General features: G+C 49.7%; 2 protein-coding genes across 3 annotated transcripts in view; one reads left to right on the top strand and one right to left on the bottom strand.

The window, feature by feature from the left end:
* MRPS12 (mitochondrial ribosomal protein S12) overlaps positions 1–3,124 on the top strand; it is an 8,297-nt gene extending 5,173 nt beyond the window's left edge. Inside the window, exons 2-3 of the mRNA XM_053605415.1 lie at positions 308–375; positions 2,474–3,124. Coding sequence (XP_053461390.1) covers positions 327–375; positions 2,474–2,844 — 420 coding nt within the window. The 5' untranslated portion in view covers positions 308–326 and the 3' untranslated portion in view covers positions 2,845–3,124. The remainder of the gene's footprint in view (positions 1–307; positions 376–2,473) is intronic.
* FBXO17 (F-box protein 17) overlaps positions 3,023–13,965 on the bottom strand; it is a 27,750-nt gene continuing 16,807 nt past the window's right edge. For both annotated transcript variants that reach the window (XM_053605412.1, XM_053605411.1), the window contains exons 4-6: positions 11,040–11,135; positions 10,223–10,358; positions 3,023–7,983 (exon numbers count right to left, since the gene is read on the bottom strand). In XM_053605412.1, the coding sequence (XP_053461387.1) occupies positions 7,840–7,983; positions 10,223–10,358; positions 11,040–11,135 (376 nt within the window). In that variant the 3' untranslated portion in view covers positions 3,023–7,839. The remainder of the gene's footprint in view (positions 7,984–10,222; positions 10,359–11,039; positions 11,136–13,965) is intronic.

The raw sequence follows: 13,965 nt of genomic DNA, 5'->3' as shown, positions 1-13,965 counted from the left end.
CAGGATCTGCAGTATCTGCTATCTAACCGTTACGGTCAAGTGAGGTCGGTGGAATCTTTGGGTCTTTCAAACTTTCTGGCCCTTTCTCCCGTATGCGGGCGAAGACAGTTGGGTCCCCAGGAGCCTGCTCAGAGCGAGACTAAATTTACAGAGGCATTTTCTGTTAGCAGCATGAGGGATTGTGTAGAAGAACTTCCTTAGATTTAACCCAGAAGAATCTAGGAGAAAGACGGGCACAATCTGCACCCTCGTTTGACTGCGGCCACTTTTTCCTCCTACTTTCTGAATTTCTTATCCCCTAACATAGGGACGCGCCAGGAAGCGGGATGTCCTGGTCTGGCCTTCTCCGTGGCTTCAACACAGCCCTAAGTTGTGGTAAGTGGGGGGCCTTGGACTGCATGGACCCGGCTGGGCGAGGGTTATCCTCTCTGGGATTTGTGCGCTTCTGTTGAAGCCCCGAGGGAATCAGGGATTTTAAACCAGGGGTGGACACACAGTGGGGTTTTGGCAGAATTCGAGCTGCAAGATTATGAGGTGGAAAGTAGCTGTATTGAGAGTTGCTAGCCTCAAGCCGAGTTTGGGTCATTTATTTCCTTAGCACGTGCTTATTAAATAACTGTAGTGAATGAGACATCCAAGCAAAGCGTTTTGGCCATACATTCAGCTGATTTTTTTTTTGTGTGGTTTTTGGCTGGGGCTGGGTTTGAACCCGCCACCTCCGGCATATGGGACCGGCACCCTACTCCTTGAGCCACAGGCGCCGCCCTCAGCTGATATTTTTCAAGAGCCTAGTATGTGTCAGGCATTCAAGGGGAGATTTATTTATGGTCTTACTCTTTCAAACTTCACATTCTTCTCATGGGCCATGCCCTGTGTGAAGTATTTCCTTCACTTTTTCACTCTGCAAATCTTTATTAAGCATCTTCTGTTTACCAGTTACCAGGAATCACAAGAGGGGCAAGACAGGCCTGTTCCCTCCCTCAGGAGTCAGGATAGCTTGACATGCAGTATTTCTTTCTTTTTTTTTTTTTGTAGAGACAGAGTCTCACTGTACCGCCCTCAGGTAGAGTGCCATGGCGTCACACGGCTCACAGCAACCTCCAGCTCTTGGGCTTACATTATTCTCTTGCCTCAGCCTCCCGAGCAGCTGGGACTACAGGCGTCCGCCACAACGCCCGGCTATTTTTTTGTTGCAGTTTGGCTGGGGCTGGGTTTGAACCCGCCACCCTCGGCATATGGGACCGTCGCCCTACTCACTGAGCCACAGGTGCTGCCCCTATCTTTGAGCCTTCTTACATGCTACATCCACTCCAAGAACAAATCCTCCTCCTTGTCTGCTTTTAAGATAGATATCTCCCTTCCCCCACGTCCCCACTGCAGCCACACAGGTCTCCTTTCTGTTTGTGTTTTTGGGACCACAGGCTGAAGCATGGTGAGCAAGGGGGTGAGTGAGGAGCTCAGATCAGGGAAGTAATAGGGGCAGATCAGATGGGACCCTGTAGGCCATCGAGAGCTTTATCTTTCACGCTGAATGTGAGGAGCATGGCAGGGTCCTGAGCAGGGGAGGGGTGGAACCTGACTCAGGTGTTCACACCTACCCCTGGCTGTATGTGGAGGACAGACTACAGGAGCAGAGGCACCCAGGAGGAGGGTATGATAGTCTAGCAGAAGACAAGGACTAAAGTGAGCATAGTGGAGGGGGGAAGAGGTGGTGTATTCTGATTAATATTGAAGGTTGAGCTGACAGGTTCTGCTCACAGAATGGACGTGGGCTTTTTATTACTATTATTTTATTATTATTATCATATTATTATTATTTAAGGAGACAGTCTCACTTTGTCATCCTTGGTAGAGTGCTATCGCATCACAGCTCACAGCAACCTCCAGTTCTTGGGCTTAGACGATTCTCTTGCCTCAGCCTCCCAAGTAGCTGGGAATACAGGAACCTGCCACAATACCCAGCTATTTTTGTTGTTGTTGTTGTTGCAGTTTGGCTTGGGCCGGGTTTGATCCGCCACCCTCGGTATATGGGGCTGGCGCCCTACTCACTGATCCACAGGCACTGCTTATTATTATTATTATTATTGAGACAGAGTTTTAGTTTGTTGCCCTCGCTAGAGTGTTGTGGCATCATAGCTCACAGCAACCTCAAACTCTTGGGCTCAAGGGATCCTCTTGCCTCAGCCTACCAAGTAGCTGGGACTACAGGTGTGCACCACAGTGTTGGTGATTTTTAGAGATGGGGTCTCACTCTTGCTCAGAATGGTCTTGAACTCGTGAGCTCAGGTGATCCACCCGCCTTGGCCTCCCAGAGTGCTAGGATTACAGGCGTGAGTCACTGCGCCCAGTCTTCAGATGGATCCTTGTAAAGTACTTGGAACAGTGCCCAGGACACCAAAATTGACTTGGTAATACTACTACCTGTTTGGTGGGATAATAACCCCCTTTTGCCCTCCTGGTTTTATCTCTCCAGGCCTACCCAAGGCTTGCAGGCTCTGGGCCACCCGCTTTATGGCTACCCTGAACCAGATGCATCGCTTGGGGCGTCCAAAGCAGCCACCACGTCCTCTAGGTCCCACAGAGGGCCGGCCGCAGCTGAAGGGTGTGGTTCTGCGCACCTTCATCCGCAAGCCCAAGAAGCCTAACTCTGCCAACCGCAAGTGCTGCCGTGTGCGGCTCAGCACAGGCCGAGAGGCTGTTTGCTTTATCCCGGGGGAGGGACACACCCTGCAGGAGCACCATGTTGTCCTTGTGCAGGGCGGCCGCACCCAGGACCTGCCAGGTGTCAAGCTCACTGTTGTGCGTGGCAAGTATGATTGTGGCCATGTGCAGAAGAAGAAATGACTTCTGGAAGGGACAGCCCTGCAGAACAAGAATGTTTCGCTCCAGGCTACTTTCAACGCTAGAGGCAGCCACAGCTGGGTTCAAATCCTGGCTTCGCCTCTTCCATCAGGGCTATCATTAGCCCATAGGAGTCTTGATAGTGAAAAAGGTAGCCCTCTATCAACACCCTTGGCTTCTGTGTTAAGAGTGTTGGCATGAGGGACCTTCTCTGCTAGCACAAGACACTATATTGTCATCTGGTGCAAAGGGATTATAATAAATACACAGATCCTCACAATTGTGACATGACTCCCCTTGTGCAATGTTTGTCCTCAGTGTGGTTATGGCAATTGATGTCCCCTTAGGTCCTCAGTTCTTCCTCCAGAAAATACAGTAGAACCTCCATAGTTGACCACTTTCCTGTATTGACCACTTCCTTAGGTCAACTAATTTTCTTTTTTCTGTTTTGGAAGGGACAGACTCTCACTCTGCTCCGGGTAGAGTGCCATGTATCATCGCTCACAGCAACCTCAAACTCTTGGGCTTGAGTAACCCTCTTGCTCAGCCTCCTGAGTAGCAGGGACTATAGGCGCCTCCAGCCTCCTCCCCAACGCCCGGCTAATTTTTTTATTTTTAGTAGAGATGGGGGTCTCTTTTTTTTTTTTTTTTTTTGAGACGAGCGTCAAGCCATCACCCTGGGTAGAGTGCTGTCACAGCTCACAGCAACCTCCAACTCCTGGGCTTACGCAATTCTCTTGCCTCAGCCTCCCAAGTAGCTGGGACTATAGGTGCCCGCCACAATGCCCAACTAGGGGATCTCCTGCTCAAGCTGGTCTAGAATTCCTGAGCTCAAGCAGTTCACCCGCTTCGGCTTCCTAGAGTGTTAGGATTACAGGTGTTAGCCACCGCACTGGGCTAGGTCTACCATCTTCATAGACCAGACATGTTCCACATATATACACACAAATGAGTACAGTAGGCCTAGTTCCCTATGTTGACCAGTTACAGCCCCCTGTGGTTGCTTACAGAGGTTCTGCTGTAGGTCCATTTGCAGTATCTTCATTCAGTTTGGTGAAGATTAAATTAGATGTTATATATGTGTATATCACACGTGGAAGGCTGCTCTTAGGCTTTGCAGTTAGGTGGCACTGAGGCCCAGTTCCCTGTCCTGCAGGCTGTGGGGTGGGGGTGGGGGGGACATAAGCCCGCCCTCAAGCTTGGTCTACTGGAAAATGGGAGTAGTTGTAATGTTGATATGGAGGGGTGTTGAAAGAGTTCAGTGTGGTGTGCTGCTCTATATGGGGGAGTTGTTCTTATATTATCACCAGAGTCAAATACTCTTTGGTTCAAATCCTGGCTCTACTTAATTGCTCTGTGACCTGGCCATGTCAGTTCCCCTCTGGGCCTCAGTGTCCTCCCTTGGAAAATGGCACTGACTGATAATAATACCTCACATGAGGCGGCGGGTTCAAACCTGGCCCCAGTCAAACTGCAACAAAAAGATAATCAGGCGTTGTGGCAGGCACTTGTAGTCCCAGGTTCGGGAGGCTGAGGCAAGGGAATCGCCTAAGCCCAGGAGTTGGAGGTTGCTGTGAGCTGTGTGATGCCACCGCACTCTACCGAGGGCCATAAAGTGAAACTCTGTCTCTACAAAAAAAAAAAATAATTCCTCACACGAACACATTAGATTTTAAGATCTGGGAACTGAGCTTATTTCAGTACACTCTGGAGCCCAACTCTGATCCTTTTTTTTTTTTTTTTGCAGTTTTTGGCGGGGGCTGGGTTTGAACCTGCCCTCTCCAGCATATGGGGCCGGCGCTCTACTCCTTTGAACCACAGGCACCACCCCATTCTTTTTTTTTTTTTGTAGTCTCTTTTTATCGCCCTGGGTAGAGTGTTGTGGTGTCACACAGCTCACAGCAATCTCCAACTCCTGGGTTTAGGCAATTCTCTTGCCTCAGCCTCCCAGTAGCTGGGACTACAGGCGTCCACCACAACACCTGGTTATTTTTTTGTTGCAGTTTGGCTGGGGCCAGGTTTGAACCCCCCACCCTTGGTATATGGGGCTGGTGCCCTACCCACTGAGCCACAGGCGCCGCCCAACTCTGGTCCATTCTTACTATTGGGGATCCTCTCCTTCTTACTGTTGGGGATCATGGGCAGGTCATTGGAACTCCAAGCCTGAACTTCAGTTCAGTGGTACAGGTGCCTGCCTAAGAGGAGCTGGAAGTCCCACTGAGAACTGATGTATCACGGCCATTTTGGTTCTGGAAGCCATTTCCTGCATAGCACTAAGCATGCAGCCGCCCGAAGTTCTCATGACTATGAACATGAAACCACAAGGTCTTTTGGGATCAAAGCTGGAGACAGATGAAAAGAAAAGTTGTCCATCTCGGAGAAGTCTAGGAACTCAGAGCATCCCCAGACCAACAGCCAGAAAGGATGCACAGGTCAGGGTCTTCCAAGCCTTAGGCATCACATCGGGCCACCGACCTGAGTCTGCTCGCCAGATCCCTCCCTAGACAAGGCAGCCTCCAAGGGGCCGCCCACCCTTGAACATCCCCCGGTGCCACCCTGAGCAGAGGAGGAGGTCACTCACTTGGAGCAGCGGGACTTCGGACCTACACACTGTGCACTGCCAGGGCGCCCTCGCTCTGACTCCAGCACCGCCTGCAGCGCGCCCAGATCGGCCAAGGAGAAGGGCCCAGGCCTGCGCCCCTGCCATGGCGAAGACCAAGCAGACCGCCCGCAAGCAGATTGGCGACAAGGCGCCCAGAAAGCAGCTGGCCACGAAAGTCTCCGGCAAGCGGGTGCCCCCTCTGTCAGGGCTGAAGAAGCCCCACCGGTACAGGCCGGGCACCGTGGCGTTGCGGGAAATCTGACGTTACCAGAAGTCCACGGAGCTTCTCATCCGCAAGCTGCCCCTTCCAGCGCCTGGTGCCGGAGGTGGCTCAGGCCCTCCTGCCAGACCTGCGCTTCCAGAGCGCAGCAGTGGGTGCTTTGCAGGAGGCCAGCGAGGCCTATCTGGTGGGTCTTTTTGAAGACACCAACCTGTGTGCTATCCATGCCAAGCGTGTCACCATTATGCCCAAAGACATGCAGCTGGCGCGCCGCATTCGCGGAGAGCGCGCTTAGGAGTCTGCGCTGGTCCAGATAATCGTGTTCTCATTTTTTTTAATCCTCTACCTGTTATCCTTAGTTTTGAATGTTAGCTGATTTGTTTTGTTTTCCATTGGGTCCAAAGGTACCAAAGCCTATGATTTGGCGTGGGAAATTAGAGAGAAAAGTTAGAATCTGACAGTTTTTCCTGTTTTCTTTTAATGTGGACTTTTAATATAAACTCAGTATGTAAATCATTAGTGCCAAGTCCAAATGTCTCAGGGAACTAATTAGCAGTTCAACTTCGTAATAGGTATAAACGAGTTCGTTTTGTCTGGACAATACTAGCATTGGACTTTTAAAAATCAAATATCTTATTGATGACAACTAAATGTGCATTATATCAAAGGGCAGATTGCATCCATGCATTTGTGTTATCCTACATGCAACCATGATTCCAAGGTTTCCAGTTTGCTATGAACATATATTAAACTGTATTTTAAAAACTAAAAAAAAAAGAAAAGTTGTCCATCTCACATTTGGCACCAATTTTATTGAACTAGTTTGTTTGCTATGCCCGGCTGGGAAACTGGGAGCAATGTGGAGAGGTAGCTAAGGAGAAGAGGGCAAGGGGTGATGGTACGGTTTGATGGGGGACAGCAGAGCTTTCCTTCATGGCACACCTTGCACTAGAGTGTCCTGGAGAAAAGGCAGTGAATGCAGGAAGTGAGCTGACCCTAAAACAGGGGCAGAAGGTAGGAGGCTCTGAGGAATTCTTTTTAATTTTTTTAGTTTTAGTTCGTTTTTTTTTTTTTGCAGTTTTTGCCCAGGGCTAGGTTTGAACCTGCCACCTCCAGCATATGAGGCTGGCGCCCTACTCCTTTGAGCCACAGGCGCTGCCAAATTCTTTTTAATTTTTTAAGAAGAAGTCTTACTTTGTCACCCTCTGATACTTTTTCACTTTATAGTAAGGGCTAGGGTAAAACAGCCTTGTGTCCCTCCTGTGCGTCTGTCTGTTTTCCATATAATGTTCCACATTCTATGTATTTAGTCTTTTTTTTTTAGAGCCTCAAGCTGTCACCCTGGGTAGAGTGCTGTGGCATCACAGCTCACAGCAAAGTCCAACTCCTGGGCTCGAGTGATTCTCTTGCCTCAGCTTCCCAAGTAGCTGGGACTACAGGCCTGCCACAATGCCCTATTTTTAGAGATGGGGTCTCACTCTTGCTCAGGCTGGTCTCGAACCTGTGAGCTCAGGCAATCCAATCAGGCCTTGGCTTCCCAAGTGCTGGGATTACAGGCATGAGCCACTATGCCCAGCTGGCTCTGAGGAATTCTGACAGAAGTTGCACCAGCCTGGTCCAAAGAGGAGGAGCTGATGGGCAGGGCAGGTGCTATTGCACAGGGTTGGCCACTTACCCCAGCAGGAAAATCCCAGATTCCCCAAAACAACAGAAAAGGTTTCCTTTTAAGCCCTTGTTGATCTCAAGGACAGAGTGCTCCAGCTGACTTCTGCTCCTTGCCAGCTATCAGGTTAACCCAGCAAGAGTCAGTGGCTCCCTGTTGGCAGCTGTCCCTTCTGCTTTGCTGTAAATCTGGGTCATTCTTTCTACCATCCAGATTGGCGGAAACAACTTGTAGGCTACAAACTAACTACAAGTCTCTCATTTTCCAACACCACCCCCCATCTGGGGACCTGGGGACTGTGAGCAGCCTGGTTGGATTCCTGGTTTGTCACACAGCACGAGCACCACCTCGTAAACAGCAGAAAGTGGGGTTCATGGGAGGTGTGCTGGGAACAGACCATGTGGGATGGCCACTGTACCTGGGCATCCTCTTAATTCCTGGCTGCAAAGCCACTCTTGAATGACAATGTCCAGCAGATGGCGGTGTGTCCTGGAAGGCCCAATCTGGCAGTTGTTAGGACAGACGGATCCTGACCTTCACACTGGAGTGGGTCACAAGGGCACCATAGTGCCCCACCCAAGAACGTGTGTCTCTCCCGTACTGCTCAAAAGATACGTAGCGGATGCCCTTGCCAAAGTTGGTGAAGACGTGGGAGACCTGCGGGGGGCAGGGGGGAGAGCAGTAAGGTGAGGGGCTGTGGGTACCTTCCCTTCCTCTACCTTGACAGATACTACCCAACGACTGAGTCGGTGTCAGGCCCTGCTCTGGATGCTGGGAATAAAGCACAGAACCTCCTGCCCTGGTGAAGAAGACTTTCCAGTGGGGCTTGCACACCAAGGAAAGATGTGGGTAAGAGGCAGAAGGCATCCTGCCAGGAAGGTGGCAGAAATACATGAGTGAAGGGCGGCACCTGTGGCTCAAAGGAGTAGGGCACTGGCCCCATATGCCAGAGGTGGCTGGTTCAAACCCAGCCCTGGCCAAAAACTGCAAAAAAAAAAAAAAGAAAAAAGAAAAAAGAAATACTTGAGTGAAGTGGGTAACCAGAGGCCCCCAATGAGGTAAGGTATGAGCAGAGACCTGAAGGAAGAGAGGAAGCCATGAGGGGCTCTGGAGGGGGATGTTCAAAAGGGGGGACAGTCCAAAGGCCCTAATGCAGGTGCTTTCCTGGAGTAGAGTGAGGGGAGAAGTGGGAGATGGGGTCAGGGAGGTAATGGGCACTTTGTGTGGGGCCTGTGGGCCACAGGAGGACTCTGGGTTTTTGTTTTTGTAACTTTTGGGCAATTTTTAGAGATAAAATTCATATAACATGGCCAGGTATAGTGGCTCACATCTGTGATCCTAGCACTCTGGGAGGCCAAGGTGGGTGGCTCACTTGAGCTTAGGGAGTTCAAGACCAGCCTGAACAAGAGTGAGACCACATCTCTACTAAAAATTAAAAAACTAGCTGGACGTTGTGGAAGATAACCTGTAGTCCCAGCTACTTGGGATGCTGAGGCAAGAGGATTGGCGAAGCCTAAGAATTTGAGGCTGCTGTGAGCTATGATGCCATAAGCACTCTTCCCAGGGTGACAGAGTGACATAGAAAAAATTCATATAACATTAAATTCACCACTTTAAAGTGTGTAATTAATTTTTTTTTTTTTTTTTTTTGTATATTCACGATGTTATGCAACCATTACCACAAACTAATTCTGGAACATTTCCATCACCCTAGGAAAAAACCCCGTGTCCATTAGGTGTCACTTCTACTTCCTCCCTCCCCTAGACCCCAAGACTTACTAAGCTACTTTGTGGACATTTCACGTATGTGGACTCTTACGGTGTTTGAATTTCTCTGTCTGGTCTTTCACCTAGCATGATGCTTTTAAAGTTCATCTGTGTCTAACGGGGAACAGGGCTTGCTTTCCTTGTCATGCTCTTTGCTCCCAAAGGTAGTTAAGGAAGGATCACAAGTGGGCAGAGGTGTGATCTGATTCTTTTTTTTTTTTTTTTGAGACAGAGCCTCAAGCTGTCGCCCTGGGTAGAGTGCCGTGGCATCACAGCTCACAGGAACCTCCAACTCCTGGGTTTAAGCAATTTTCTTGCCTCAGCCTTCCAAGTAGCTGGGACTACAGGTGCCCGCTACAATGCCCAGCTATGTTTTGGTTGTAGTTGTCGTTGTTTGGCAAGCCTGGGCTGGATTCGAACCTGCCCGCTCTGGTATATGTGGCTGGCACCTTAGCCGCTTGAGCTACAGGCGCTGAGCCCTAATTCTTTTTTTCTTTTTTCAGTTTTTGGCTGGGGCTGGGTTTGAACCTGCCACCTCCGGCATGTGGGGCTGGCGCCCTACTCCGTTCAGCTACAGGCGCCACCCCCTGATTAATTTTTTAATAGTATCTTTCTGGATGCTGTGTCTATATGTTTGGGGGCAGTGGGAGGAAGGCCAAGGCAGAAGCAAGAAGACCCCCTATATGGTGACTTTGGTAAATGAAGGGTGATGATTATGACAGCAGAGGTATGGGAGCCAGCCTGGACTTGGATCAGGCTCTGTGTGCCTAGTGTTAACTGTGGGCCTGTCACTCAAATTCCCTGTGCCTTGGTCTCTCTGACTCTAGAATGGAGACAGGTTCCATCCAGGACTTTAGTTTACCTAGAGCAGTCCCTGGCACACAGTAGGTGCTCAATAAATGTTTGTTAAACACTAGACTATTGTGCTAATGAAATGGATTAGTATGTAAGTCTCTTGGCAGAAAGCCTGGGATGTAACAATAACATTTTGCTGTCAACAGCAAATGTTTTGTAACATTTTGCTTACAGATAATCTAATGATGGTAAGAAGTGAGAAGGGAGCTGACAGGTTGAGAGCTTAGGTGTGTGCCTTGGAGCTGGTGGGGGGAGGAAGGCAGTCAGGACCCACCTGTCGGCAGCCCCTCTCAGTCCACTGAAGGACTGGGTTCGGTGATGCTGAGAACTTGACCACTTCATTTTCATACACGTCCAGGAGGCGGACCCGGAGTCGGTAGACACAGCCGCAGTTTTCTCGGGCTCCCCACCTGCCAGGGGGCAATAAGCCTCTGTGCTCAGTCTCCCTACCAACTTTCTGGGCAATTTGGGGAGGAGCCAGAGCCTGGGGAAAGAGCCTGGGTAAGGGGTGGATTCTGGAGTCTAGTTGAGTCAGGAGGAAGATACTCTAGGGAGGAACCACAACCCAAGGGAGGAGCCTGGTGAACTTGGGGAGGAGCCAGAGCCCCAGGAATGAGACTGGCATTTCTCTGGAGAGGTCAGAGCTTAAAGAGCTGGAATGCTTTGGGGAGGAACCCCGGTGCTCTGGGAAGGAAGAAGTTTTGTCCTAAGCCCTCAAGCTCTGATGCAGCCAGCATCCCTCTTCCAACTGTGTCCCCTCTGAGCCTTAGTTCTCAAGGCACAGTGTTCCCAATCCTTTGGAAGCCTTGGTCTTCCACGACCCCTTAGGGTTAGTGCTGAGTTGGGGGTGATGAGGAGTTTCTAGTTTCAGAACTGTATCAAGACAGTCAGGGGCCCCATGTGGACAGTCTTGGAGACCTGCTAGGAAAAGTGGGGGCTCTGGGTTCATCAAGGCTCCACCCCTAATTGACTCTGAACCAAAAGAGCATCAGTTCTCCCATGGGGTGGATGAGGGCTCAAAATGAGCCCCTGTTGCAAAATCAATGCCACCACCACTAGTGTTCCAGGACAGGTCACCACTCTTCACTCACCAGTCTGCCACACAGATCTCAATCTGAGCGCTGTCAAGCAGTTCCTGCCATACCCCCTCCATTACCAGGTCCACAAGCTGTCTCTTGAAGCACCATCTGGGAAGAGATGGTAGGAGGTGGGGCAAATAGTCCTAGCACTCAAGTCACAGACATAGACTACCTCCAAGAAGCATGCCCACATAACCCTATCTACAGCAGTCCTCCGGGCTTGCCTACCAGACGTTATGTGGGATGGGCTATACATCCCTCCTGGCCTCTCAGACCCCCTCCACCACACTCTAGCCTGCTCTGGGCTCCCGGCATCTGACCTATATAAAACCTGCCCTTAATATTTGTGGGGACCAGGACACGAGTACAAATGGAAGCCACATACTAGACATCTCAGCAAGGAGTTCTGGGGCTTCCTAAAGTGTAGGGGTCAAAGGTCTAAATTGTATGGGTTGTATGGTCCAGTCTGCTTCCTGTTGGATCAGCCAAGGAGAAGCTCCAGCACAGGAGATGGAAGTGAGGGAAAAGAGTAAAATAAGGTACTCATCCTCCTAGATCCCTCCCAAGGCACTGCTGTGTCACTCAAAAAAACCCAAGACAAAACAGAAAGGGCCCAGCGCCCTCTCCTCACAGCCTTCTATCTTCTTGTTTCAGTAACTGCTTCCTACCCTCACCCCTTGGGGTTGTAATGTCCCTTCCACCTGTTACTAGGCTAGCCCAAGGTCCTCCCTACACTTTCATAAACAGCCCCTCTCCTCCCATTTGAATATGCCATAATATAGAAACAGTGGAGTATTAGTGGAAGGACAAATAAGTTGACCAGTGGAATAGAACAGAATGCTTGGGGACAGACCAAGGTATGTATGGGAGCTTCATAAATGGCAGAGATGGTACCACCATTCTATGGGGATTGGACAGGACAGATGGTGATGGGCTCAGTATATATGGAGAGGGGAGGGGGAACCAGACCCTTATCTAACACCATGTTCAATGTGAATTAAAGGCCTAAATGTAAAAGATAGAACTATGAGGTTGCTAGAAGACAGTATTTAAGAGAATATTGCCAGTGACACTCTGTTAAAAAAAAAAAAAACAACAACCCAAAAAGCTAATAGGCATGTGAAGAGATGATTCATGTGCCTGTAACAGAAAAATGCAAATTAAGACAGCAATGAGGGGTGGCGCCTGTGGCTCAGTGAGCAGGGCGCCGGCCCATATACCGAGGGTGGCGGGTTCAAACCCAGCCCTGCCAAACTGCAACAAAAAAATAGCCGGGCATTGTGGCGGGTGCCTGTAGTCCCAGCTACTTGGGAGGCTGAGGCAGGAGAATCGCCTAAGCCCAGGAGTTGGAGGTTGCTGTGAGCTGTGTGACGCCACGGCACCCTACCGAGGGCAATAAAGTGAAACTCTGTCTCTACAAAAAAAATTAAAACAAACAAACAAACAAACAAAAAAAAAGACAGCAATGAGATAGCATTTCACCCTGAATATACTGGCAACTACTAGAGAGCTGGATAATGCTACATTAGAATGATTGTATATGGGACAAGGAAAATGGGTAATGGGTATGAGAATAACAGAGAATAAACCAATCAAATTGTTTTGTTGTCTTCATAGCATTGATCACAACCTGAAGCTCTGAAGTCATATTAGCTGGTTCAAATCGCAGCTCAATCTTTTCCTAGATGTTGGTTACTCTCTGTGCATCAGTTTCCTATTATACAGTTGGGACAACAACCGTGCCTAATGTTACGGGATTGTTGTCAGAACTAAACGTTATATGTAAGTCATCCAGAATACAGTAACCCTTTCTTTTTTAGAGACAGAATTTCACTTTATCACCCATGATAGAGTGCTGTGACATCACACAGCTCACAGCAACCTCCAACTCCTGGGCTTAGGCAATTCCCTTGCCTCAGCCTCCCGAGTAGCTGGGACTACAGGCTCCCGCCACAACGCCCAGCTATATTTTTGTTTCAGTTTGGCAGGGCTGGGTTTGAACCCACCACCCTCAGTATATGGGGCCAGCACCCTGCCCACTAAGCCACAGGCACCGCCCTATAGTAACCCTTTTATTTTATTTATTTATTTTTGAGTTAGAGCCTCAAGCTGTCAGCCTGGGTAGAGTGCTGTGGCATCACAGCTCACAACCTCCAACTCCCGGGCTCAAGCGATTGTCCTGCCTCTGCCTCCCAAGTAGCTGGGATTACAGGCGCCTGCCACAACGCCCAGCTAATTTTTTTGTTGCAGCCGTCATTGTTGTTTGGCGGGCCCGGGCTGTATTTGAACCTGCCAGCTCAGGTGCCAGCTCAGTATGTGGCTGGCGCCTTAGCCTCTTGAGCCACAGGCGCAGAGCCCAGAAACCCTTTTAATATGTTTGTTGCACTGTTGTTATTTTACTGTGTGTTTAATCTCACCACCCACCACCCACCCCCAACACTCTACACCTAAAATGCAAATGAAAAAAACAGGTTGGCTGGGGTGCTTGTAGCTCAGTGATTAGGGCGCCAGCCACACACACAAGGCTGGCTGGTTTGAACCCCTGGCCCAAGCCTGCCAAACAACAATGACAACTACAACAAAAAAATAGCTGGGCGTTGTGGCCGGTGCCTGTAGTCCCAGCTACTCGGGAGGCTGAGGCAAGAGAATCGCTTAAGCCCAGGAGTTTGAGGCTCCTGTGAGCTGTGACGCCATAGCACTCTACCGAGGGCGACACAATGACACTCTGTCTCAAAAAAAAAAAAGAAAGAGGGTGGCGCCTGTGGCTCAAAGGAGTAGGGCACCAGCCCCATATTACCAGAGGTGGTGGGTTCAAACCCAGCCCTGGCCAAAACTGTAAAAAAAAAAAAAAAAGAAAGATAAAGAGAACAGTTGTTCATCTTCCTGGTTTTTCCTGTATCTCTGGCATATAAGACAGTGCCTAGTACCTGACAGGCCC

The sequence above is a fragment of the Nycticebus coucang genome, chromosome 10, assembly GCF_027406575.1.
Source record: "Nycticebus coucang isolate mNycCou1 chromosome 10, mNycCou1.pri, whole genome shotgun sequence".
Classification (NCBI taxonomy): domain Eukaryota; kingdom Metazoa; phylum Chordata; class Mammalia; order Primates; family Lorisidae; genus Nycticebus; species Nycticebus coucang.
Note: the sequence above shows the minus strand (reverse complement) of the source record. Positions and strands in the feature narration are given on the sequence as shown.